Raw genomic sequence first — 24730 nt, 5'->3', positions numbered from 1 at the left:
AAAAGATAAGTTCCTTTGTATTAGAAGTTATGTCTCATTTTCACTGGCCATTTTAAAGGGATTGACACATGTGTGGAAAAAAATATTTTGACATAGCTTGTAAAAGGTTCATCACTCCTGTAGTGCAGCGTATAAAAAGTAACATTTATTTCTCAATAATGAAATGCAGAAACCCTAATATACAACAATCTGTCACATATTTTAGGATTGTTGGGGACAGTGAATTTGAATAATAAATTTATAATTTTATGGCATTTATGTGCATTTGGTCAAAGCTTTACTTACTGCTGCCATTAACTCCAAACTTGACTTTAATCCACAAGATCCCTGTATGCAATACATTAAACAATACTTACTTGTTACTAATAATAGAGAGTACAGTGTGATAAAAATATATGAGAATACATGAAAATAAGTAATTGCTAAAAATTACCTATTCTGCAGCACTGTGCCATGAAAGCTTATTGGTGACATGGAGACCTTGGCAGCAGATAGAGATGTGTGGTCATATTCATGATCCAGACATGTTTAACCTCAGTACCAATTGGCCAGGTGGCTGGGTAGGCCCTATACCTGTCCTGGATACACTGATGAAGAGAACCCTCGTCACCCAGCCTACAACTAGTCACTTCCGTGATTGGGGTATCATAACACACGCATCCTCATATGTACATTGAAACAAGAGTGGGGTCTAACAACTGTAAAACTCCATGTGACATGTTTCAAAAGTGTAACATTAAAATGAAGGTAAAATGCAAACAGAATACATCTGATACATGACATGGGTAATCACAATTATTAATACAGGGTATTAAAAAATGGAAACTTGTAAGTAATTTATTCACACAATAACACTGTGCTGGATGATGCCCTAGGCAGACCAAATAATATGGAAACACTAAAAACAGAACACAGTGAAGAGAACAGATATATAAAACATTAAAAACCAAATGGTCACAAAATATAACTGAGAATCAAAGTATGACAGAAATAATTACACTTACCATGGGATTTCAATGGAACCACAGAATATAAATACTACGGGAAAGAAAGATTATTACAAGATTCCATTGTACTCATCTGACTTACATTTATCAGCAGACCAAATTTTTACTTATTGTAATGGAACTCTGTATTTTGAAACAAATTACCCACAAACTTATGCAAAATCTCAATAAAAGCAATTTGATAATGTTTATGATTCTACACTGTTAGCTATATCATCAGAAGTTTAAAGTACATCCCTCCCCATAGATGACAGAGTTACAGTCATAGTCATGTATATGCCAAGATAAATTTTACAAACAAAAAGACAGCAAAGTCTTTGTATGAATAAGTCTAATGTAGTTACTCAAAGGGAACCCAGAAAAACTTCAGTAATGATCACATGAAGTTGTACTGAGAAGTTATGAGCATTCTGTAATGATGCAACTGACTATAGTTAACTTTCCTCAGCTGCTTATGACAAATTACTTCACAGTAATGAGACAACAAATAGCATCATATTTGCACCACTGCTCATTCACGAATAACTGATATGGAGTTGTCTTCAAAGATTAGGTCAGTCCTGGATGGGTATACAACTTTAAGTATACCATCACTACCAATTACTCTGACCTGCTGTACTGTAAGAGTGTGGTATGCTGACTGCAAGGTGGTGCCCTCACTTGGAGGCTCACTGTAGCTAATACCTAGCAGCAATGTTTCATGCAGCAGGGTGTCCAACACGCGTCGACATACATTTTGCGATGCTGCACTTGTTACCTCCACAAATATGTCCTTTGTTTTTTCTGAAATCTATCAAAAATAAAAATGTTTTAACACGAGGCTACACTTAAAATATGCTGCAATATTTGCATGGCTGATCCAACACAACAGTTCATAATCAACATACAATAGAGTCCCAGTTATCCAACCTAAACAGAACTAAAGGACAATTGGATAACTGAAAATGTCAGATAATATGGAATACCAATGAAAAAGATGAGGGTAGTATCAACTAAACTTGTAATATTATTAAATTACAAAGAAAATGCAATATGACATCAACTAAGAAAACCTCACAAAAATAGAAATAATACTTAACATTATGTAAATCTGTAAATAACAGTTTTTTTTTAAATTGGTAACAGCTGTTTGCTTCTGAGCCTCCTTCCTTTTCTTTGCAGCAAGGTCATGGCACTGTAAATACCTGCCTGGCTGGCTGCAACTGACTACTGACACATTTTATACAATCTGTTCTGCGGTGTTCCAGTATATGGTGCACCACTGAACCATGAAAGTAAAACAGAACACTTTTTATTTTTCATTTGTCAAAGTGACAGCTAGGCTAACCCAGCTGACATGTTTAATATAAATGCTCTGCCTTTGATGACAAAGGATTTTATGTTTGAAGGAATGCTTCAGCAGGACTTGAAACTTGCTCAAATAAGGAACATGTTTCACATATTATTGCAATTTTATCTGAAGCTTTACAACCAACTTACAAAACTGCCGAAAGATTAAATTATAAGAATAGAATAACTGGGATGAAACTAACCTTGGTAGAGTCGCTATTAGTAATTGGTGGCAAGGAGATAGCATGTCCTCCATTCATGAGACATGGATAAACAGGCTTTCCTTTCAGCAAAAACAAATACCTATAACAGAACAATTATATTTTATCTCAATCTGCATATATTTCAAAACATCTAAAAATATGTGAGTACAATAAATCTCAGCATAAATTAAGGAACTTTGGACAATAATGCCTTCTTCAAACTTTCAGTTCCTTCAAATATAATGTGACTATTGTTATTGCACTGAATTAGACTTCAATTTGTGTTCTTCTTTGTCTTAGTTACCTTGTAACACTTGCCTTAACAAATAAATTACACTCTGTGTTGTTCAGACACTGACAAATGATGAAAAATCTGCCCATGACAATTACCACTTGAAAATATACAATGACAATTTAATGTCAGCGGATCCTAATTTCTTCTTGATCTAACTGATTTCAAAATCTTAAAACCTACTGACACATATTTAAATTATTAACATGTATCCTCACTTGTGGATGCCAGAGTAAACATTCCTCTTCTTCTCTTTACGAAGTTCATCTGCTTCTCTCTGAAGCTGAGCAAATAACTCAGAACCTGTAACGTGTTTTGCTTTTCCCAATGGACATATCTTAATCTCACTTGGAGGATAGGCAGTGTAGACAATGTTACCAGGACACAGTGAAGCCATGTCATGTGTTGCTATTGTTGCAGCATTACGCTTCTCACATACTGTGTCATGTAGCTTTGTCTGCAAAACAAGACAGACAAATTTTAACTATGGTATAGATCAGAACTACTAGAATATTCCCAATGATGACTTTGAATTTTATTCTTACTATATACTGCAAATTAAAAAAGAAAGAACATGGAAAGGAACTTGGACATTTATAAAACAGTGACAGTGAGACAAGAAGAAACTTCACATTCCTTAACATGTATATAGTCCCAGAGTTTCATAAAAATTATTTATTAAAACTGGCATAACTTTGTCTTAAACTACAGCATTCTAATAAAGATGGAAAGGGCTGGAACAGAAAACAGCAACTGCTACTAAACTTTTGATCTTTTTTATTTTTCTCTCCCCCACCCTCCTCCAATCTAACACTGATGCAAGATATAGAAACATATTTCACAACAGATGTATATCATACAACTCATGTAAAGCTGGGGGAAAAAACTCAATTTCACAAACATGGACCATTGATTTCATGATAATTTAGACTTTGGGGTTAATTCTTTCACTGCATCAAATACACTAAATATCAGCAATGTTCTATGGATTTTAAAGATATCAGGTGGAAGAAACACACAACACTATGATTGTATTTTTTCTAAAAGAAAATAAATATTCCAAGAACTGCAGATATTATAGTTAACAGCAAATAAGTATTATCTATAACATTATTAAAAGATTACCTGGAGCTGGATAAATTTCTTGAATGTATGCTGTACAAAACTGATGTCTGAGATGATGCAGCAGACAATATGCTGTCTCACAACCTTCACAGATTCTTCTACTGTGATGGACAGTGTTGATTCCAATGCATGATTCACGTGCAGTTTATGGCACAGGTTCTCTGCCTGTTGTAAGATACAAAACAAACAAAAGCACACTACAGTTACAGAAGGAAAGATATTTGTTCTAATAGGACAAAGTTGTCCTGTGTGTAAGCACAATGCCACATATGCATGCAATGGGAGACAAACAATTGGCTTCATACTCCATTCACTTCACAGGAGTATGGGTAAGCTCCAGAGCCTTTCTGAACTTAACTATGAAGAGAAAAACCCTTTGTCCTCCTCAGAATCAAATCTCAGTTGTCCAGTAAGCACCCAGTCACTATCCTGGCTTCTAAAAATTCCTGCATTCACATAACCTGGAATTTTATTTTTATTGCATTTTGATATCTTTCACAAGCAGCTGTGTGGTATTCTGACTCTTTATCAAATCAGTTAATTTCCCTGTATCTTCATGTTACACAAGGAACAAATTTTAGCACCCTTTAAAACAATGTATGTTACTATGTGCAAACAAACATTTGAATTTGGCATTTAGCATAGCCAGAATATTTATTGTAGATTTAAAGTCATGGATTTAAAAGTTCACAGTTTGCAGATTTACAAACATTTGTAACAGTTGTGAAATAAGACATCTCCACCTCTCGAGTTTCAAGGACCCTGAACACCATCAGTTTATGCACCTCCTCCTGGGACATCCTGCATGAAAGTGTGTGTGTGTGTGTGTACATAAAGTCATCTCTCACTAATGGCTACCATGTTTAAATATGTTAAGTTTCTTAATATATATATATAAACATGTTTACTAACATACTTTTTTCTCCCTATAAGATGTTAATCTATGATGTATAATTTAAATGAAATTAATTTATATTATATTTTACAATTGCATGTGCCAAATTTAATCAAAATTCATTCACAAAGAGCAGGTGGACATACATGCATACAAAAGCTAACAGGTACCCATACACTGTTGTAAAACATGCCTAAATCTACCAAATAATACTTATAAATGATTCATTTTACAGCAGCTTCTGCCTGTAAGTGAAGGCAATTGATCCACTGAGTTACTCACATTCTCTTGCAAGTGTTCATTATCTGCATGCTCTTTCTTTCCCTTCTTGCTCTTCTTCCCCTTTCCAGCAGCTGGGGCATCTTTCCCAGTACTGGAGCGAGGGCAGTGTTGCCTCACATAGTCCAGCACTTGCTTCGAGCGACACTGGTCAACTAACTTCAACAGACGCTTGTCACTTAGCTTGTTTCCCTTCAGGTTTAGCTCTGCAAAGAATGCATTCCACAGTTAGAACCATGCACCCAATGGTTGAAAATGATGAATGAACTGTGAGAACTATTATAGTTTGTAAAATTTGTGAATTGAAAAGTTAAAGAAATCTGCACATCATTAATTTGCTTACACTATTAGTACCAAGAATATGAAGAATCTATGATAAGTACACAATAAGTTCTAGAACTCAAAATTGTATTCCTGTGCTTGAAATAAAATTACAAGACCTAGTATGAGTAGCCTTACATTTTTTGCTGCATGCATTCAGTATCTAGCAGTGGATAAAACTGGTGACAAGGTTGAAACAATTAATGGATCAGTGAAAATAATTATTTAAGAGCATGTTTAATTCAAAAACATGTCTACCAGATGGGTCCCAGATGACCAGAAAACTTGCTGGAAATCTGTATGTGTGAAGCACATCTCACCACGAAGCAACCTTCCTTCATGCCACTGTTTCTGTACAGAACCTAAATGTGGTAAAACATTAAGAGTTCATGCAGCCATTTCCAGCTACTGCTTAGTCTCTCCAGACACAAATCTCTTTAATGTGTTTGTAAAACATGTCCAACATATTGCAATACCACCCAACTTAAAATAATGTCCTTAATATTTGATACATATTAATATATGTTCTCATATAAATTACCTTTCAATTTGTTTATGTCTGCAATTTCACCAGGTACATCTGAGAGGTCATTGTCTCCAAGATCAAGTACTTTCAATGAACTTAGTTCCTTCACAGCTGGTGGTACATTCTTCAGTTTATTACCATTCAACTTCACTTCGGCCAGATGTAACAGATCTGGGTAACATATGTCAGGAAACTCTTCGAACTGGTTTCCGGAAAGATCCAAAATGCTAAGCTTTGTATTCTGAAGCATACATGGGAACAGACTTAACTTATTGGAGGCTAAATTTAATGTTGACAACTGCAACAATTTTGTGATCTCATTCGGAATAGTTTCCAGTTCATTTCGAGAGAGATCGAGCATTTTGAGGTTTATTAGTTTTCCTAAACTGGCAGGTAACTTCCAGATTTTATTCGAATGCAAAACAAGATTTGTCAAATTTGTTAGGTTACCAATGCCTTCAGCCAACACATCTAGGCATGTGTGGCTAATACACAAGTAATTAAGACTGGACAATGTATACAGTGTCTCGTCCAGGCCATCTTCTTGTATTTTATTTGACACTGCTGCTCCAGAAAGGTTTAATTCATGTTTATTTTCACTTTTAGCACTCAAAATTTCAGGCCACGTGTCCTGAGAAGACATCGTTAGACGACACAGATGACTCTCCTTCCTTATCTATGACAACTATATTCCTCTTCTAAATCTTTCGTCATTCACTTTTATATTGCTCTGCTGCACTTCAGTATCAAAATAAGTTACAGCTCCATAACGCTGACATATCGTTGTTTGGTCTAAATGAACTGTATAAAATAAATGCATTCACATGACCTGCAGGACTTTCTTGTGCGTGACGGCAAGCTTTATGTGGAGCAGATCAAATTACGATAATCACCTGAAACCAAACTTAATGTAATTTATATATTTTAAACCGATTCCAAGGTCTTGGGAATCAATCTCTAGGGCCCACGAATCGACACTACTCGATTCTATCTCAAATACATGTCTATGTAATTTCGAAGTAATAGGGGTAACATCAAAAATAACAGCGGTTAGACGTGTGAGTTTCACATGAATAACAGCAATGTGCGAAATGTACGGCGTTAATCTTAGTATAGACAAGATAATACCACGGATTGAACCTAACGCAAGATAGTAGTGTTGTGCCAGCTTTCACTCGGCAACATGAACTTTAACTTTGTTGTGGCGCCTAGAGTGTTTAAAGCTATTCAAAACGTCGACATTTCTGAATTATCAAAATGCACACCCAAAGAAATTCGCCCGATTCTGCCATGCCTTGTTCGAATGAGTCTCATATCTCCCCTAGACAACACCAGGGAATGTGCTGAAGGGAGGAAGGAAATATTGACTTTATTGTCGGGAATTGAACTCGTCAACTCAATTGTTGCTCTTCTATCAATCGATTTCCATGCTCTGGAAAGCGATGTGAAGAAGGAACAGCAGCTAAGGTAAACTGAGGGCGAAGCGCGGAGTAATGCAAAAGTAACAACTTCTGCTGCATGCCTTGGTGCTTCATTAGATCGAATCCTACATGAGCCAAATTTTTTATTACCTACAAGTGTAAATATGTCACCAACTGTTGATACTAAAATTATTTTTGGTTGAAGAACTTTAGTTCCAATTCTGTCCATGTTAAGTCTGTTGCATATAACCTCAAAGTTTTGTACCACTACAATTGTTGACTTACAAACAATATTTCAAAAGTAATTTGTAGGAATGTTTGTATCTCCCGTTATACATCTTACTCCGCATGTCTATTACTGACTGTGATTAATGTTTTATTTATAATTTTAATTCTTTCTAGGCAGAAGCTAGGCAGTTCTCAATCTGAGAGTATTCTTATCCAGTCACTACAGAATGGTCTTGCTTTGGAGTTTGAACGAAGTGATTCAACTCGCAGGTTACGCCTTGTCCTTAGCGAGTTACTATTTATTTCATCACAGGTAAAGGGAAGTAGCTAAGACTTAGAAGCATAGGTAAAGGTCACTGTTCTTAATTAAGCACTATGTGGAGAATGGATGTATGGCTTGATACAGTCTTAATCTCAGCAGTAAATGGAGGCAAGTGAACAGCTTCATGCCTAAATGATTTTAACTTATGGGGAAGAGCCCTATTGGATAGGAGGCTGGATGGGTTCCAGAGCAGGTCTGAACATTGGCCCAAGAGAAAAATCTTAGCACTGGCATTTTGTAATTTTTTTACATATGTGATTATTAGTTTTTGGAACAATTGCTGACCCTTGACCCAGATTTGTGACATCGAGTAATGTACTTAATGCATCTGTAATTCAGAGATATTCTGAATCATGTGTTTCCATTTCTATTTTCATTTGACATTACAGTATGTCTTATCCTGTTTAGTGTGGCATCACAATTCCTTACCTTATAGTAATTTCACACAGTGATGTATGTGAGCAAAGAACTGAATATGCACATTTCTGAGTATTACCATGACTACTATTAATTATCTACTGAAATGTTGACTTAGAAGCATCTTGCTGATAATGAGAGAAATTACGACACTTATTAGTATGCATAGGAGGACTGATAATACAAGTTTATTGATTCTAACATGGTATTTACTTGGCATGCAAATTTAAGTATATCCTTGATTTTTCATATGCTGAAATACAAACAGATGTTGTATGATGTCACACTGACATGCCTAGTTTGTTACAGATCCATGAACAACAGCGGGGACAGGACTTCTACATAAAGCAGTCAGATCTGTTTGACAACAAGGTGTATGTGGAGGAGATATGTGATGTGATCTGCATTGCCTTGGCGGAGCTTCCAGCAGTACTAAGCATACAGGATGTTGTAGAAACGCTGCTTCATGTGAAACATGGCCCTGAGATCATCTGCTGGATTGCTGCCAACTCACCTGACTGTTTCAGAGAGGGTGAGCCCTACTTTTTTTTTGATTTATTAATATTATTATTTCTTATAATGCGCCTGTGTTTTTAGTTTTCTTTTATTGATTCTGTGAAGGTTTGTGACTATTCATTATAGCGACACAATGTTGGACACTGTCCATTATCTGTGGTTACTGTGATGTCTGCAAACATCAACCTTGATGTCAACTGTGAATGATAGTGTGCTTGGCCTGATGTATTTAGATAAGGCAATACTAGCTTACCTGAACTGGTATGTGCTGAAGGTCCAAGCTCACAGATTTGTGCAAACTTCTGTAACAGAATCGGTTTGCTGCCATCTCAGAAATGGTTTCTAGATTTGTTAGCAGAGACCAGGAAATGTTGTCATAGGCTATACCTGGCAACATAAGAAACAAAGCACAGTGGCTACATTGTCCCTGTTCCTATACATCACAGCATGCAGGCATAAAGAAAGAGCAGTGGTAAAGCTCCATGCATTCTTAACCTCACAAATGGAAGGAGGTAAGTGGTTGAGTTCATGTTCTGGCTGTTTTATCCTTGCAAAAATTGTCAACGGTACCATTGGTTAGGTGGATGGTTCATGCTGCAAGATGATGCGGCTCCTGTCATGAATTGAACCCTGTTTATCCAGCACATAGCCAGTCACATTTCTCACTTTGCCATCCAGGCCGTTTGCAAAAGTAATATGGATATGTTGGGTTGCTTACTGTGAACTGTGTACAAACAAATGCATTTTGATACAGAGAAGATTTCTGTATGTCAAACATAAAGAGTGGGAATTTGTTATACCAAGTATTTAATTATTTAAGGCCTTTTCTATGTTGGAGAAATTATTATGAACTTGCCAGTGTTAAGTCAGGGAACCTGGACTTCTTGGAATTAGAGTCTTGTGCCAGTATGCTTAAGGTTCAGGACAATTTCAGTGCAGTGTGAACTTTTTCAATTGTTCCCTTTAAGTGACCAAAAAGTTGAGACTGACCAGAACATGTATGTAATTGTGGCCGTTTATAATGCCTCATATTTGAGGGTTGTTAATATTGCATAATGGGTTACTGCATATAGTGCCAAGATTGATGGTATTGGTTAGTGCGTTACTTCATGTGAGACATATTTTCCATTTTGAAATGCTGTTAATGCAGCTTTGCTTAAATGATAAAGGTAAAAACTGTGTCAAGTGAGGCAGGAAATAGCAAGGCCTTCATATTTTAATATTACATAGTACTTGCAAATAATATATAAAATTCATGTCACCTTTTCCATACATGTGGTCTTTGGAGATTGGCATTGAAAGAAGTAAACATAAGTTTCCTCTGATGATGTGTCATTCTTCATTATTCTGTTACTGGGAGTATTGGATTCTACTGTGTGTGTGCCCTGACTTCAGGATGGATTCATACACCTTTGCAGACATAGACACTGAATGTTGTTAAGACTGTAACTTACATATTGAATTCCTCAATATGTAAGTTATGTTAACAGTTAATGCCTGTATATAAAATGATCTTTATAAGCAGATTCTTTTGTTGTTTGTTTTAGTGTGTACAAGTTTAATTGCAAATGGAGAGAGACAGGAGGAAGACAATGTCGGTGGACGGATCCGCATGCAGGCTCTCAGTATGCTGTGTCAGATGAATCCAGTCCAGGCACTTGCCATCCGAGCAAAATGCGTATGTGCTTGATTACTTTATGCTCATTTAGCAGTGATCCAAATATTATCATGAAAGAATCTTATGTTTGATTGGAGTAGCAGTGCAGTTGTAAGTTTATTTACAGGTAGAACTTTGCCGCATGCCAGCATTGGCCATCACGCTGAGTCTAGATCATGCAGGTCGCACTCTTGGAGCTGATGCTGAGGGAGATATGGTAGCCTTTGTCTCTGGCTTGCTGCTTGGTAATGACCAGCAAGTCCGAAATTGGTTCGCCATGTTTGTTCGAAATGGACAAAAGGTATGTGAGATTAATTTTAAGGAATTAATTTATAACAAGCATTTTTACATTATTACTTTTAAATGAAATGCCTGTTAAAATACATTAATTTTATATTCAGTATGATATTTTGTGTTCAGCAAATATGTAAACAGAATTTTAACATGTATCACTACTGTCCAATGCTCAGTGGTGAGAGTAGTAAATTCAATATCTTGTAACTTCACGACATAATTAAATTCAGGAATACATTTTACTTCCAAGTGAAAATATGAGTTCCTGTTTTTATGGAGCATCTTGATTATAATTTTTTATGTTTCAGAGGAAGTGGGAGTCTCACACAGCTCTTCAGCTGTTGAGAGAAGAACTTCTGCGGCGCCTGCAGTCCATCATACTATTCTCAATGGACAGTCATTTGCCAGATTCTTGTGTTGTACAAGCTTCAGCACTGTTACGTTTGTACTGTGCTCTCCGTGGCATTGCAGGGATAAAGTGAGTTATTTATTTTAAGCTCCTGTGCACAGAAATTAACTCCTGTTAAATAGGAAGAGTATAGAGAGATATATCAGCACCTCTATTTTAGGATCTGATACCTGTTTGGTTTGAAACAGCTCATATTAAAAATATATATAGATGATAAGTATAACTCAGTGACTACCACAAATTTGTATGAAATAAGTTTTGATGCAGTAATAATGATAAGATATTTCTTCAAAGTTTGTTGTTGTCTTCAAATAAAATGGTGATATGTTTTGGCTAGTGTGGCTCAGAAATATAATTTTTGGCTTGGATTTTATTCTTAAGATAAGCTGAGTCATTCCAATTTCTTTATCCTGTAGGTTCCAGGAAGATGAAGTTTCATTGATTGTGCAACTGCTGACTTCACATCCACCACCCTCTCCTGCTGGAGTTCGTTTTGTTTCTTTGGGGTTATGTATGCTCATTGCATGTCCTTCCCTCATTGGACAGCAGGAACATGAGAAACGCAGTGTTGAGTGGGTCCAGTGGCTTGTACGAGAGGAAGCCTATTTTGAAAGGTGGTATAGTTGGTATAGTTTTCTGTCACATGGTGCATCATTTACAGATGATCTGGTTTTTTTATTCAGGGCCCAAAAATGCTACACCTGCCAGCATGCCTTTGATAAGAGCTGATATATTTTCTGATTTTTCTTCAGTACAAAGAAAGCTGTTATTCTAATCTCTTACCCAAAATGAGGTTTCCATATTTCTTTCATTACAGCATAACTCTTCAAAACTGTCACTCTCAAACAAGGCTTATTTATATACAATATGACATATACTGTTAAAAGAACAAAATTATTGTAATGATAAATATTTACATCAGAGTTGTCAGTTATGTCTTGTGTATTGTAACCTGTTGATGAGTATATTCTTTGTGTAGTGCAAGCGGTGTGACTGCATCATTTGGTGAGATGCTACTGCTGATGGCAATTCACTTCCATAGCAACCAACTAAGTGCAATCTGTGAACTGGTGTGCTCTACTCTGGGAATGAAGGTAAGTGTAATTTACATACCATTGTTTGAGTTTGCCACAATTTTGCACATGGCAATCTCAGATACTTTGCATCTTCTTCTTCTTCGTCTATGGCTCTCCGGTCCGTATTCGGTCCATGGCCTCCTCAATTCTCCTCTTCCATTCGGTCTTATTGTTAGGTCAATACTGTCCGAGGCTTTGATTGAGGTTTGGAGACATCTTCCTTTTTATGGTGCAAGGTTGTTAGCCCTGCGACCAACCCCCAACCTGGAGGACCAGGGTACCTGTCTTAGTCTGACCTCTCTCCCTCGACCAATCTGGCTAGGGAGGCCCTACCAGTAGCTATGCTACCGCCAGCATAGCTCTTGGGGTCACTGAGGTACTCGAGCCCCACCACCACGACAAGGTGCAGGTACCATTAAGTGGGGACTTTGTGTGTTGTTTTAATTTATTGTAATTTGGAACTATGGAGGACCACCTGATGAAAACCGTCATACTGCTGACTCAAAGAAATCAGGTATATATGTTAAATGAATTTTATATTGTTTTAAGTTCCAGGCTTTCTTAAATATTGTACAGTATCTTATGTTTTCAGAGAGTAGTGGTTCTTTTATTTTAAAATTTGTTCTTAGCTATAGGCTATTTATTTATTTTTAGTTTAAAAAACTAGGAAATGTAAGCATATCATTGTAGTGCTGACACATATACTGGAATTTGACCTTTCCAAATGGTGCCAGTGATGTCAGAGCCATCTGGAGTTACTGGTGTTCAACCCCTGCATGATTGTACCTGTCACCTTGCCAGCAGTTTCCAGAATCTGCTTTTTCCACTCGGCAAAAGTAGAGGGTTTCAGGAAATGGATTTCTCTTTACAGATTTTTTTTGTGCCCTTATGTAAAGTCATTTTCATAACTGTCTGATTTAAGTGAAAATTAAATTAGTTTGACAATATTTAATAAAATTATCCAGTTTACAATTTCTCAGAATTGATTCATCCATTCATGAGTCTTTCTCCATACACTTGACAGATTTTAATAGACACTCTTAAGGACTACATATGATTGAAGGTTTTTGGTGCAGAAAAAGAATTGTCTTTTTTAACCTTCTTGGAATTCTATTTGTACAAGCATGACATTTGGTTTATATTATTTTCAATTGAAAGTGATCAAAGTAGGTAAGTGATTCTGGGAAAAAAAATACCTTATCCATTACAGAATAATTTCATGTGATTAATGGACTGCAAGATCATATTTTTTTTCTGATTTTGGAATTTATTTACGATTGTTTGAACAGGTTCCCATCCGACCAAACAATATGACAAGAATGAAGCAAATTTTCACACAGGAAATCTTTACAGAACAAGTAGTGACATCACATGCTGTGAAGGTTCCAGTCACAGCAAATCTCAATGCCAACATTCCAGGCTTCCTGCCTGTCCATTGTATCCACCAGTTACTCAAAAGTCGTGCCTTCACCAAACACAGGGTCCCCATAAAGGACTGGATATATAGGTGATTTGGTTTCACCAATTTACTTTCCTTGACTATCTTACTATTTTGGTTATACACATCATAGTTTTTTTATCACATTTGCAACTTGTTGCACACTGCTGCATGCTAAGCTGGAGTAGGCATATGACATAAGAACAGGTAAACCTCGATTTACACTGGGGATATGTTCCTGGACAAACCGGCGTAAATGGAATCGGCGTAAATTGAAACTCTTTTTATAATGTAAATCAATGGTAAGTCAATGACATGCGTTCCGGGCACACAAACATTGATGACATAAGTTCCTCAAAAATTGACTTTGCCTTATCTGTGATAGTAATTTCAGTCAAGGGAATGTTTTTTCGATTCATGACATCCACCCATAGCAACAGTAATTTCTTCATTCTTTCTAAAAGTTTACTTCTGCTATAACTCACTTGCGTTGCACTTACTCTTGTAGCCTGTTGATTGACTGTTTTATTTTATATGAATTTTTCATTATTGTAGTCACAGTTGAAGGAGGCAACTTCATACTTCTGCACACATTACGACGGGTATCACCACCTATTCTACGAATTACGTCCATCTTATCTTCTAACACAATAGACCTACGCAACTTTTTAGCAACACATTCACTTCTCTTACCAGACATGGTGGCTCTTCTACAATTTATAAATATAAAACAGTTACTACTGCAGAATAGTGGTCGAACAACAACACAAACACATTTAGCATACAGTTTTCAGCACATTCAATGTGTCAATAAGAAGCGAACTGAGCATATTTTTCCTTACTCCCTTATCAGGCTGAACGCAAATGACTCACCATGAAGAGTAACCAATGCTCACGTGACTGTTGCGAAATGTTGGTGGATTTTTGGGAGATTATCTCGCAACTACTTAGCAATGAGTGCAGAGGTAACTGTATTTATAATTTTTATTCAAAATCAGCGATGTAAGAATTACGATTTAGTATAAGAATCAGTATGAGAAACATTATGAAACATTATAAATAATAGTAAAATATATTTTTATCACTTTTTGACTTGCCGGTTTCAAAAGCGGTGTTATTCTGAATCGGCGCAAATTGAGGTTTACCTGTATAGTTGTGATGGTCCTTGGTATCTCCAGATGAATGCCTTACAGGCCACAAACTTCCTCTGTCATCCAATCCCAAAGTCACTGTCTTTATTTGTAGTACTTAACTGTAATTCACTGGATGTTGTGTAACACCAGTGGTTAATAGGAGTCATAAAGTAACTGAATAAATATATTTTTAGGCTTGAAGTTAAATATAACCTTGAATGCACAGCCATATTCCAAAGCCATTTCTTGTACATTCAGTTTCCTTCATAATTACATAGAGAAAATTGATGCAGAATGTGAGAATAGTGAAATCATGATTTTGTGAATTGTTGAATGGTTAAATGTGTTTTATTTGGCAAGATATGGCAAATGTATAAATACTCAAGTGTTCTGTATCAGATATTTGGTCCGTCTCTTAAGGAACTGAGGCTAAATAAATTTTTGTCATTAATGTAGGCAGATCTGTAGCAGTGTGCCTCCTTTGCACCCTGTACTGCCAGCTCTTGTAGAGGTGTATGTCAACTCCGTCTTGGTTCCTAGTCCAAAAGCTCCTCAAGAGCATACAAACCGGCCAATGAGTGAGGATGAGATTAGACGTGTATTCCAAAACTCAGTATTTGGTGCTCAGTTTGATGGCAAGAAACAGCGTTCAGGTCCAGTTGTAGCTGTGATGTCTTCAGAAGACAAAGACACAGGTAATTTGTTTCCCTAACTTCTTTAATATAATATTAAAATGGATTGAGGAATAGGGTGTAACAGTATGGACTGGATTTAACTGTGTAATGGGCCTTATGTTTCATAAAAGTCAGGGAAATTTTTGACTACTGATTGACTATTAGCTTTTCAAGAAGAACTCTGCTCCATAGAGTTACAATGGATAGTAGGTGTTGATTGGCAGCATACTGACCTATGTTGCTTGTTAGTGACAGTCAGAATGAACCAAGGTTTGAATATAGCAGTGGGCTCTCAGTGTGAATGTAACCAGTCACAGACAAAATTACTTGTGGTCTTTAAAGGAATCATTGGTTTTATCCTTTGCTGCACCATTTAGTCAGAATGTATCTTGACTATGTCCCGCGCGGTCTGAGACATCATGCTTCGGACCAGTGATACAGAATGCGCGCTGGTTCGAGTCTCGGGGAAAGAAATTTCTCATGAGATTTTTGACTGTGCCAACCCAGCATCGTGAGGAAATTGGGGAGCTACAATGGGTAGCGTAATCTGGTCATGGAAACTAGCAACGGCTGGGGGTTCGTCATGCTGACCACACGTCACCTTATATTTGGTTGGATGTTCATCCACCTCTGCTTAGGCATGTGAACGTGAGGCCAGCAGCCAGCTAGTCGGCTTTGGCTCTCAGAGGACTGTTACGCCACAGATTATTTTTTTATTAGTATCTTAACTATAGCACCAGTTAAATGAATTTTTCTTTAAATCATTATTCTTTGCTATATTAGACATGTTAATAAACATTTTAATTTACTGCCATTGCTGAACTTGACATGGCAGCAGATTAAAGGCTAATGCAATTTGTGTTACTGTAGACACTGAGGAGTTTCTGGCAGATGTGTCCTCACCATCCCTGACATCACAACTACTCCTGTTGTATTATCTTCTGCTGTATGAAGATGTGAGGCTGGCAAACACACACAGTTATGTACAAGCAGGTCGGAAGGTGAAGAGTTATTCAACAGAATTTTTGTCAGAGTTACCCATTAAATATCTTCTGCAGCAGGCACAGAAGGACCAACAGAGCTATGCAGGTCTGTGCTTATTTTTGCATTAAATATGTGGCATTTCTTTACATAGCAGTTGTATATATACTTTATAAATATAACTATATGGAAATTATAATTTATTCAGATGGAGATTTTATTGTATGTTATCTAAGTGACAACTTTCTTGACATAAGTGGTAATATTTTCCCCATGTGTAATCAGAATTTATACCTGAAAGATACAAACAAAATTATGTTTTCCACTACCAAACATCAAATCACTGAATGACAGATGCTAAAATGTCACTATTACCACATTTATGTGATTTTAAACCTCATATCTGAAGTTTAGGTATATAATAAATACATTTCATAAGCTGCATGAAAGATTTTAAATTAATTTTCTCTCATATACCAGTCAGATATAAAAAAATGTTAAACTTCAGTAGACATTGATTGTGTTCACTAATAATATTAAACTGTATTTTGGCTGTATGAAATTCTGTTGTAGGATTATTCTCGCCATTGCTTCGACTGCTCGCAATGCACTTCCCTCATCTTTCACTAGTTGATGATTGGCTGGAAGAGGGCATGGTGATAGAAGTGGGGAGCCAACCCGAACAGGCACCTGTTAGTGAAGCAGCCATCATAGAAGGTAGTATAAAGCTTGAAATTGTTTGTACATTGTTTTTATTCGTGATGCAGCTGTATTTTTAGTGACCAGAAATTGTTTCTGAACAAGAACAGCACTTAATAATTATGTTTGCTCATGAGAAGTACTGTACCAAGAAAATTTAACACTATTTTGGGATGCATTATTTAGTTATTGGTGTACTGATGTTTTGTCTTTAGAAGCGACATTGTACTTAAGATGTTTATAGTTTTTCTGTTCCCCCCAGCATTCAGTCATATGCAGTCGTGTCCGTCAAGAACAGGCCGTCTATTGCGTCAGCTCCTATCGATGCCTGCGACTGATGTATGGCCATATGCTGAAACAATCATAAAGTTCTTCAAATGTATGCTTGACGATAGAGTGCCTCGTTACATACAAGGTATAAGTAAAGCACGATACTTGAAGTTACTAGATTATGAAAATGTTGTTTTGGCATGTTCAGCGTACTCAAATTACTTGAGTTCTTATCTACTGTATTGCAGAGCTATATAAACAAGTGTGGCTGCGACTGAACACAGTGTTACCTCGCTGTCTGTGGGTTATGTCCATTAATGCTGTGCTGTATGAATCGGCTGCTGTGAAGAATGTGTTCCTTACGCAGGAGAATATTGTACTGGATCCACTTCAGGTACTGCGATGTGACACTCGGGTGTTCAGGTTAGTCTCTTTTATTAGAGTAGAATGTCTAATTATAAACCTGCTTCATGTTTGAAACTAGCTTGGGTCAGATGTCTAATGATGGGGAAAGAGGTGGTTTAAAAAATGTTAATTTCTTTTGACAACTTGACATGACTAATGGCCTAAGAGGTTGCCATGAAAGCTTTAGGATGAAGACTGCTTGGAAACGACCAGTAAAGTAAGAGTCACTGTGTAACCTTAAGGCCGTCTGTGGTGCCTACAAGTCTGGCTCAGATCAGAATTTAATGAGCAGTGAACATTTTCGGTACTTGTGGGTTATCGGGACACATCGCTTTAAAAATAGGTTAGGTTAGCTTAGCTTAGCTTAGATCAGGTTAATGTGTGTGGATAAATGATATATACTTGAAAGTCATTATATTTTATTTCAATAAATGACAAATAATTATATATTATTTTGATATGCATGAGATGTTAATTTTTGTTACTACCTGTCTCCGGAGGCCAAAATTCAGTTATAGATTTTAGAATTGTTTTAAAAATATTGCCATTATCATTTGTACACCGCCACATGAACTCAGCTAAATATGATAGATATTTGACTCCCCCGTTTTGTGTCCCGATAACCCACAAGTACTACTTTTCTTTTACCAATTGTTTTGATAGGTGTGCAGCTGCATTAAGTGTTGTACTGCGTGTACTAGAAGCGTCCTTGGCTGCATCCCGCAGTCAACTGTCACGTCACTTGCAAGATCGCCCTCTAGTGGAGCGTACTGGTCAGCTTACTAATGAGGCAGAGAGAGAAGAACTGCGTGTGGCTCTTGTGGCTACACAAGAAAGTGTGTCAGTGCAGATACTATTGGAGGCATGTCTTGAGACTGATGAGGACAGGGTATGTATGGAGCTCTGTAACTGATTTATTTAGATGAGGTCTGATTGAAACATTTGGATTAGAATTTATAATAATAAAACAACAATACTTGACGAAACTAATTGAACTATCTCCAAAATGATATGTTTTAGTTTGAATACAGAGTATATTTGTTGCTCCAGCCATTTATGGAGACACGTCTAAAATTCTTCTTTCACAATGGCTTGTAGGTCTTGTGGTATATGTTGAGTGATGCCACTAATATTGTCAAATCCTTTCCCCCTTAAAAGCCAATTTATGTTTAGGGAGTAGGGAAATGTGCCAAATCTAGTGAACATAGGTATAGTTGAGCCATAGAAATTACAGATTTGAACCCACGGTCCCAGCGACCAAGCGGCACAAGGCCCACGCCTCATACCGCTCGGCCACTGCGGACCCCTTTACTCTTTACTAAAAATGAATATTACTAGGTTGAAAATCAAAGATGAAGAAGTTGATGGGAAATGCGATGATGAGAGAAATAAAGACATCTTTGTAAATCCCATTATGTGGAGCGCAGCACTTCGAGGTTTCACCAACTGGAGAACCGATAATATATGCACGCGGACTGCAGTGTTTCATATCATATACAATAGCTGTGAGGAAATTAAGAATCAAACTCATTTGTATGAAGTAATTTTTGGCAGTTGGCTTTCATTAATGATCTTTTGTTTATGTAGGAGAAACCAGGGCAGTTATGGGCCCTGCGTGAGGTTCGCAGCCTCGTGTGCTCATTCCTGCATCAGGTGTTTATTGCAGACCCTTCTCTAGCAAAACTGGTTCACTTCCAGGTAAGCAGAGGACGTATATGAAATAAACTTTTTGGACATCATCCATTATCCTAATTCAATTATAAATGGAACTGTATATTCCAGTTCAGGAAATTGTATTTGTTAGAGTATTATAAATGTTTCTAAGAATGGATAAATTCATTGCAACATGTATGAAATTTGAGGTCCTCACAGCAGTGAGAATGTTGATGTTGGTCTTCTGGGTTATAATGCCATTATCTGAAAATGGAAGCAGTATGTTCCTCCAAAATGGTGGTATCGACTTACAAGTACACATGATATTACTACTCAGAAGACAAACATCAACAACACTGTCTGTTGTCTGAGAACTACTTTATAAACATATTATTTTAAGAGTTGGACATAGTTCTGTCTTGAGATGTTTGTCATTATATTGACAGTTTTTATTCAATTTTGTTAACTTTTTCTTGTTGAAACAACTCTGAATAAACCTAGTACCCTTTGCATACTAATCATGAAGTCACCATTAGATTAATGTTCAGAGGGTCCCAGAAGAAATTAAAATAAATTTTGTAAATACACTGTATTGCAAAGAAGGTCACGTTAAGACGAGTAGATCATATGTACATTTTTTAAAAAAAATTGTCACATCTTATGTGTTGTCAAACTTTCCATTAACTACAGGGTGCAAGTCTGGCTGACAGTCCTGTAATAGGGGGGTTTAAATCCCATATTCACTTATGATAACTGATATCTGTAAGTGAGACAGTAAACAGCAGTGGTATTCAAACTTTTTTGTTCGCATACCCCCAGATAAAATTTCTCTTCAACTTTGTTCCCCCAAAGTTGTTGGTGTATAATTCAAGTTATACATAGTATATAATCTACATCTAAAATAAATTAAATAAATTACATTACTGATTATTCAGTGTTTATCATAAAATAATATATATATTTTTAAATTTCACGTACCCCGTAAGATGTCTTCGCGTACCCCAGGTTGAATACCACTGGTATGCAGTGTTATAATAAAAGAATGAGGTGCACTTTGTAGAGTACCAAGTTGGAAGACGTTGTGGGTGGTGTTATACAGGGTTATCCTCGAGAACTGCTTCCTGTAACAGCACCAGGCATCCCTTCTATGCACATCTGTCTGGACTTCATCCCTGAGCTGCTGAGCCAGCCATCTCTTGAGAAGCAGGTGTTTGCTGTGGATCTCGTGTCTCACCTAGCAGTGCAGTATGCACTCCCCAAGTCTCTCAGTGTTGCTCGCCTCGCAATCAACACTCTCTCTACATTACTTGGTGGTAGGTTCCTTTGTGTGTCTGTGTCTCAGTATCAAGACCAGTTCCTGCATGGTCTGATAGTATTTATTTTAAATATTTTTCATTCATGTAAGATTTTGGGTTTTCACAGTGGTGAGTATGAAGATTTCTGTCTTCTGGGTTGTTGTGCTGTGTATTCTGGTTGATGTTTACCAATGTTTCAGAGGTCATACTGCCTCCGTCATCAGGCTGATGAATCGCCCTGATGACAGAGAATTGTTACATCTTACAGTAAATTTCCTAAGTTGTTACATATTGCAAGTACAGGTAGCCCTCAATTTGCGCTGATTTAGAATAACGCCGGTTTTGAAACCAGCAAGTCAAAAAGTGAAGAAAAAAAATGACTATTATTTATAACGTTTTACAATGTTTCTCGTACTGCTTCTTATACTAAATCGTAATTCTTGAATTCTCGCTAACATGAATTTGCTCCAATGAGATCGATGAATCGGTAAAAGCTGTTTGTGAAACACAAACTTTTGCATATGCGAGTTTGCTCTTATGCAATTTAATTCCTGGCGCTTTAAACTTTCAAAGGACTAATTTAACCTCTGCGGAGGTACCGGGGTTATTTTTACTACGCGATTTTCTATAGGTTGGCGTCTTTCATGAATGCAACTATCACATAACAGCAGAGATGACTGCACACATCAGTCAGGTGAAAGAATCGCAGTCAATCGCGGGGACCAACGAATTGCCTATTGTAAGTGTATAAAACTTATTTTTTTAAACTCCCTTTATTTTATTTACGTTATTTCAGATCTTTAAATGTAATGCCATTGTATTACTCGTCAATGTTTGGGTGCCGGGAACGCATGCCATTGACTTCCCATTGATTTACATTATAAAAGAGTTCCAATTTACGCCGAATCCATTTACGCCAGTTCGTCCAGGAACACATCCCCAGCGTAAATCGAGGGCTACCTGTACTTCCTCTGAATATTATCAGCAATAATGTTAATCACTTTCACATCCTCATGCCAAGTTTTTGTCTCCACTGACATGATGATATTAACACAAATTAAAAACGGGATTTGAGGCTTGAAGTGTAAACACCAGAACGTCTGTGAAATTAATTTTCATGCTGTCTTTTCTTTTATTATCATTAATAGAGTCTTCTTGGTTCATTACACAGGCTTCAGACTTATTCATAGCTCTGTATCGTCAGCCTATTCTTCTTGAGAAAAAATGTGGCAGACTTGTGGACAGATATTAGAAATTCTTATTCATTCTTTTCATATCTCATTTCTCGTACTGATGAAAGCCGCGTAATTCGAGGATCTTACTGCACTTCACCACATTCCAGTGATCTTCGTGTTCTTTTTATAATTTCAGTTCTCCCCAGCTGGAGTCGTTCGGAGCTGTTTGGCCCATGCTTGCCTGCGCTAGTACGTATCTGTGAGGCGTTCCCTCCTTTAGTAGATGACGTGGTTTCTCTGCTGATGCAACTGGGACGTGTATGCATGTCAGAGGCATCACTTACTGCCCGGCAAGATGGTTCGGTGCAGTCGTCCATTACTGGAAGAAACAGTGATAGCAAAATAAGTGCTGCCGATAACCATATTCTCTGCCTTAAGATACAGGATACATTTGCAGATATTCTTTCCAGGGCAGTGCTTAAAGTGAAGATCTACTAGTTATTTGTACATACCAGTGTCTTCTTCTCAGACTGAATTGCCTGTGAAATCACTATTGTAGATAGTTTAGTCATACTTGTGTGTTAATATAAAACCTCTTATTATCCTTGATCCTAGCAGTACTCCTCCTTCCTTGTTCACTCCTCTTAGGGAAGACAGAAAACTGATAATCCTGCTACTGCCTAACCAAGCCCTGTTAGCCACATGCATATGTATCATTCTTCTTATTGCGCCATCTCCGAACGAAGGTTGGTGATCCACATGGCGAACATTGTCCTTGAGACTGCCTCTCGAAAGATGTCTATTGAGGTGCGTCCGAACCATCTTCTTAGGTCTTTTATCCAGGAGTTTTGGGGTTTACCGACAGATCTTTTTCCTTGGATTTTTCCCTCGATGATCAGTCTTAAGATCTCATAATGTACTCCTCTCATGATATGGCCCAAATACTGGACCTTTCTTTCCTTAATGGCAAGCAATAGTTCCTTTTGCTTATTCACGCATTTGAGAACTTCGATGTTAGAGACTTTTTGCACCCAGGGTATTCGTAGTATATGTCGATATAAATACATTTTGGATGCTTCGATCCTTTTCTCCATGGGAGAATCAAGAGTCCAGCTCTCGCATCCATAGAGAAATGTAGAAAAAACATAACATATCAGCGTTCGAATCCTCAGTTCTAGACAGTTCGAATCTAACGAAAAACCTCCTCATGTCAACGAAGGTTTTTCTGGCTTGTTCGATTCTTGATCTTATTTCTTTTTTGACGTCACAGTTCTGGTTCACTATGGTGCCCAGATATTTAAGAGAAGTCACTTGTTCGACAATGTTGCCATTGGTTCTTATTGCCATATTTCTCGGTAATGTTGAGAATACCATTGCTTTGGTCTTGGATGTGTTCATATATAAATCAAACCTTTCACTGTATTGCATCCACTGTTAAAAATTGCAGGCACCGATTCCTAATTTCTGTAAAACTTAGTATAGACGACATAATACCTTTGGAGAAGAAGCCGTACTTTAACTCCCTACAATTCATAATACCAGCATGCCTGTTTTATGAACTTCTGAGGTGGGAACACTATCACCATTTTGGAAAAATTCTTGGGAGTTCTGCAATAGATTTATTAGTTGTTTTTAACATCTCCCATTGGCTGCAAACCCATCTTAAAATTTTTTTGCGACTATCATTTTGCCATTTCTTTTGTCAATATAAAATTCTGTATCTGATACAGCAGCAAGCAGTGACCTAAGAATTAGTCAGTTAATTGAATTACTACTGGGGATACTTGGACAACCCGTTCTTCAAGTGCCAGAGCACTGCGGGTCCCAACTCTTCGTTAGCTCGATCTATCGACATTCGGTAGGACTCCTTGGACGAGGGATCGGCCCGTCGCAAGGCCTTTACCTGTACACAGGACAACACAACACAGAAGAACATCCATGGCTTGAGTGGGATTTGAACCCACGGTCCCAGCGACCAAGCAGCCCAAGGCCCACGCCTTAGACCGCTCGGCCACTGCGGACCCAATTGAAGTACTAAGAACTCGCAACTCTTGTTCCACCCTTGGTTCCTCCCACGCAGAACAAGTTTAATTGTTAGTAGCAGTAATGGGTATAAATTACTGCTGTCATACTGATTCAACCTGCAGCCTGTATATGACAACTGCTTCTTCTATTGGCTGCATGATGAACCACATTCATGATCATCTTCCCACATGTCTGTGTTGATCTCTGGGCATTTAATAAAATATTCTATACATGTTGCAGTTTTGAAATAAAGTTGCGTATTTGAGCTACATTTATGGCATGTGCGTATTTTTTAAACTTTGGTCCGCTTTTGAGAATATGTATAAATTTAGATTTTTGCGAAGTGAATCGGCATTGAATTCTCCCAACAGCCCCTGATAGAACAAAGTTAAAAATCCAGATTTGAGGTTCCCAGGGAAGTGAGAATGTACAGTTACTACTTGATGTCATGGTCCAGAGATTACACTTCACAATTAAAACATACACGGACATATTTATGCGCAGGACAGTAAACAAGATCTTCAAGAACACCTCTGCAAATTGCTATTTGAAAAACACCGTCGCGACGGGAGAAAAATGAAATGGAAAATGACTCAACTAGAGCCATCTACATTTGATGATTTCAAATAATTGGTAACAGATGGCATTGAAATACCCTCAACCTT

The 24730-nt window shown here is 37.3% G+C and overlaps 3 protein-coding genes across 5 annotated transcripts in view; 1 reads left to right on the top strand and 2 right to left on the bottom strand.

Moving 5' to 3' along the window:
- Positions 1–811: 811 nt before the first annotated feature.
- LOC110836580 (leucine-rich repeat-containing protein 47) lies at positions 812–6944 on the bottom strand. Its single transcript, XM_022077910.2, has 6 exons — positions 5993–6944; positions 5134–5336; positions 3957–4121; positions 3050–3288; positions 2540–2639; positions 812–1797 (listed from the first exon to the last, which is right to left on the bottom strand). The coding sequence occupies exons 1-6, from the start codon at positions 6618–6620 to the stop codon at positions 1519–1521; spliced, it is 1614 nt and encodes a 537-aa protein (XP_021933602.1). The 5' UTR covers positions 6621–6944; the 3' UTR covers positions 812–1518.
- LOC147872343 (uncharacterized) overlaps positions 6788–24730 on the bottom strand; it is a 271681-nt gene continuing 253738 nt past the window's right edge. For 2 of the 3 annotated variants that reach the window (XR_015537338.1, XR_015537339.1), the window contains exons 3-4: positions 18566–18741; positions 17273–17594 (exon numbers count right to left, since the gene is read on the bottom strand). Coding sequence is in view for 1 of the 3 variants with exons in the window: in XM_087356818.1 (XP_087212944.1) it covers positions 6853–6870; positions 9135–9268 (152 nt within the window). In the remaining 2 variants the exon portion in view is untranslated. Of the gene's footprint in view, positions 6871–9134; positions 9269–17272; positions 17595–18565; positions 18742–24730 lie in introns of those variants that run through there. The other variant, XM_087356818.1, reaches the window with a different exon arrangement.
- Positions 7050–24336, top strand: IntS2 (integrator complex subunit 2). The gene is made up of 18 exons (XM_022077909.2): positions 7050–7444; positions 7801–7939; positions 8675–8897; positions 10429–10559; positions 10666–10839; positions 11141–11310; positions 11658–11855; positions 12221–12335; positions 13607–13824; positions 15345–15583; positions 16433–16651; positions 17117–17260; positions 17505–17657; positions 17761–17935; positions 18581–18806; positions 19505–19615; positions 20670–20883; positions 22237–24336. Exons 1-18 carry the CDS (start codon positions 7161–7163, stop codon positions 22536–22538), a joined length of 3435 nt encoding a protein of 1144 aa, XP_021933601.1. The 5' UTR covers positions 7050–7160; the 3' UTR covers positions 22539–24336.

Source organism: Zootermopsis nevadensis, unplaced genomic scaffold (assembly GCF_977971745.1).
Source record: "Zootermopsis nevadensis isolate Lab colony 2312 unplaced genomic scaffold, Znev_1.0 Znev_ptg000028l, whole genome shotgun sequence".
Classification (NCBI taxonomy): Eukaryota; Metazoa; Arthropoda; class Insecta; order Blattodea; family Termopsidae; genus Zootermopsis; species Zootermopsis nevadensis.
This window is presented reverse-complemented; position numbering and strand designations above follow the sequence as displayed.

Coding starts and splice junctions, on each gene's coding strand:
- LOC110836580 (XM_022077910.2), bottom strand. CDS start 6,620: ATGTCTTCTCAGGACACGTGGCCTGAAATTTTGAGTGCTAAAAGTGAA. Junction 4,122..5,133: donor ATGAACACTTGCAAGAGAAT/GTGAGTAACTCA, acceptor ATCTTACAACAG/GCAGAGAACCTGTGCCATAA. Junction 3,289..3,956: donor AGAAATTTATCCAGCTCCAG/GTAATCTTTTAA, acceptor CTTGTTTTGCAG/ACAAAGCTACATGACACAGT.
- IntS2 (XM_022077909.2), top strand. CDS start 7,161: ATGAACTTTAACTTTGTTGTGGCGCCTAGAGTGTTTAAAGCTATTCAA. Junction 10,560..10,665: donor TTGCCATCCGAGCAAAATGC/GTATGTGCTTGA, acceptor GTTTATTTACAG/GTAGAACTTTGCCGCATGCC. Junction 17,658..17,760: donor AGTGCCTCGTTACATACAAG/GTATAAGTAAAG, acceptor ACTGTATTGCAG/AGCTATATAAACAAGTGTGG.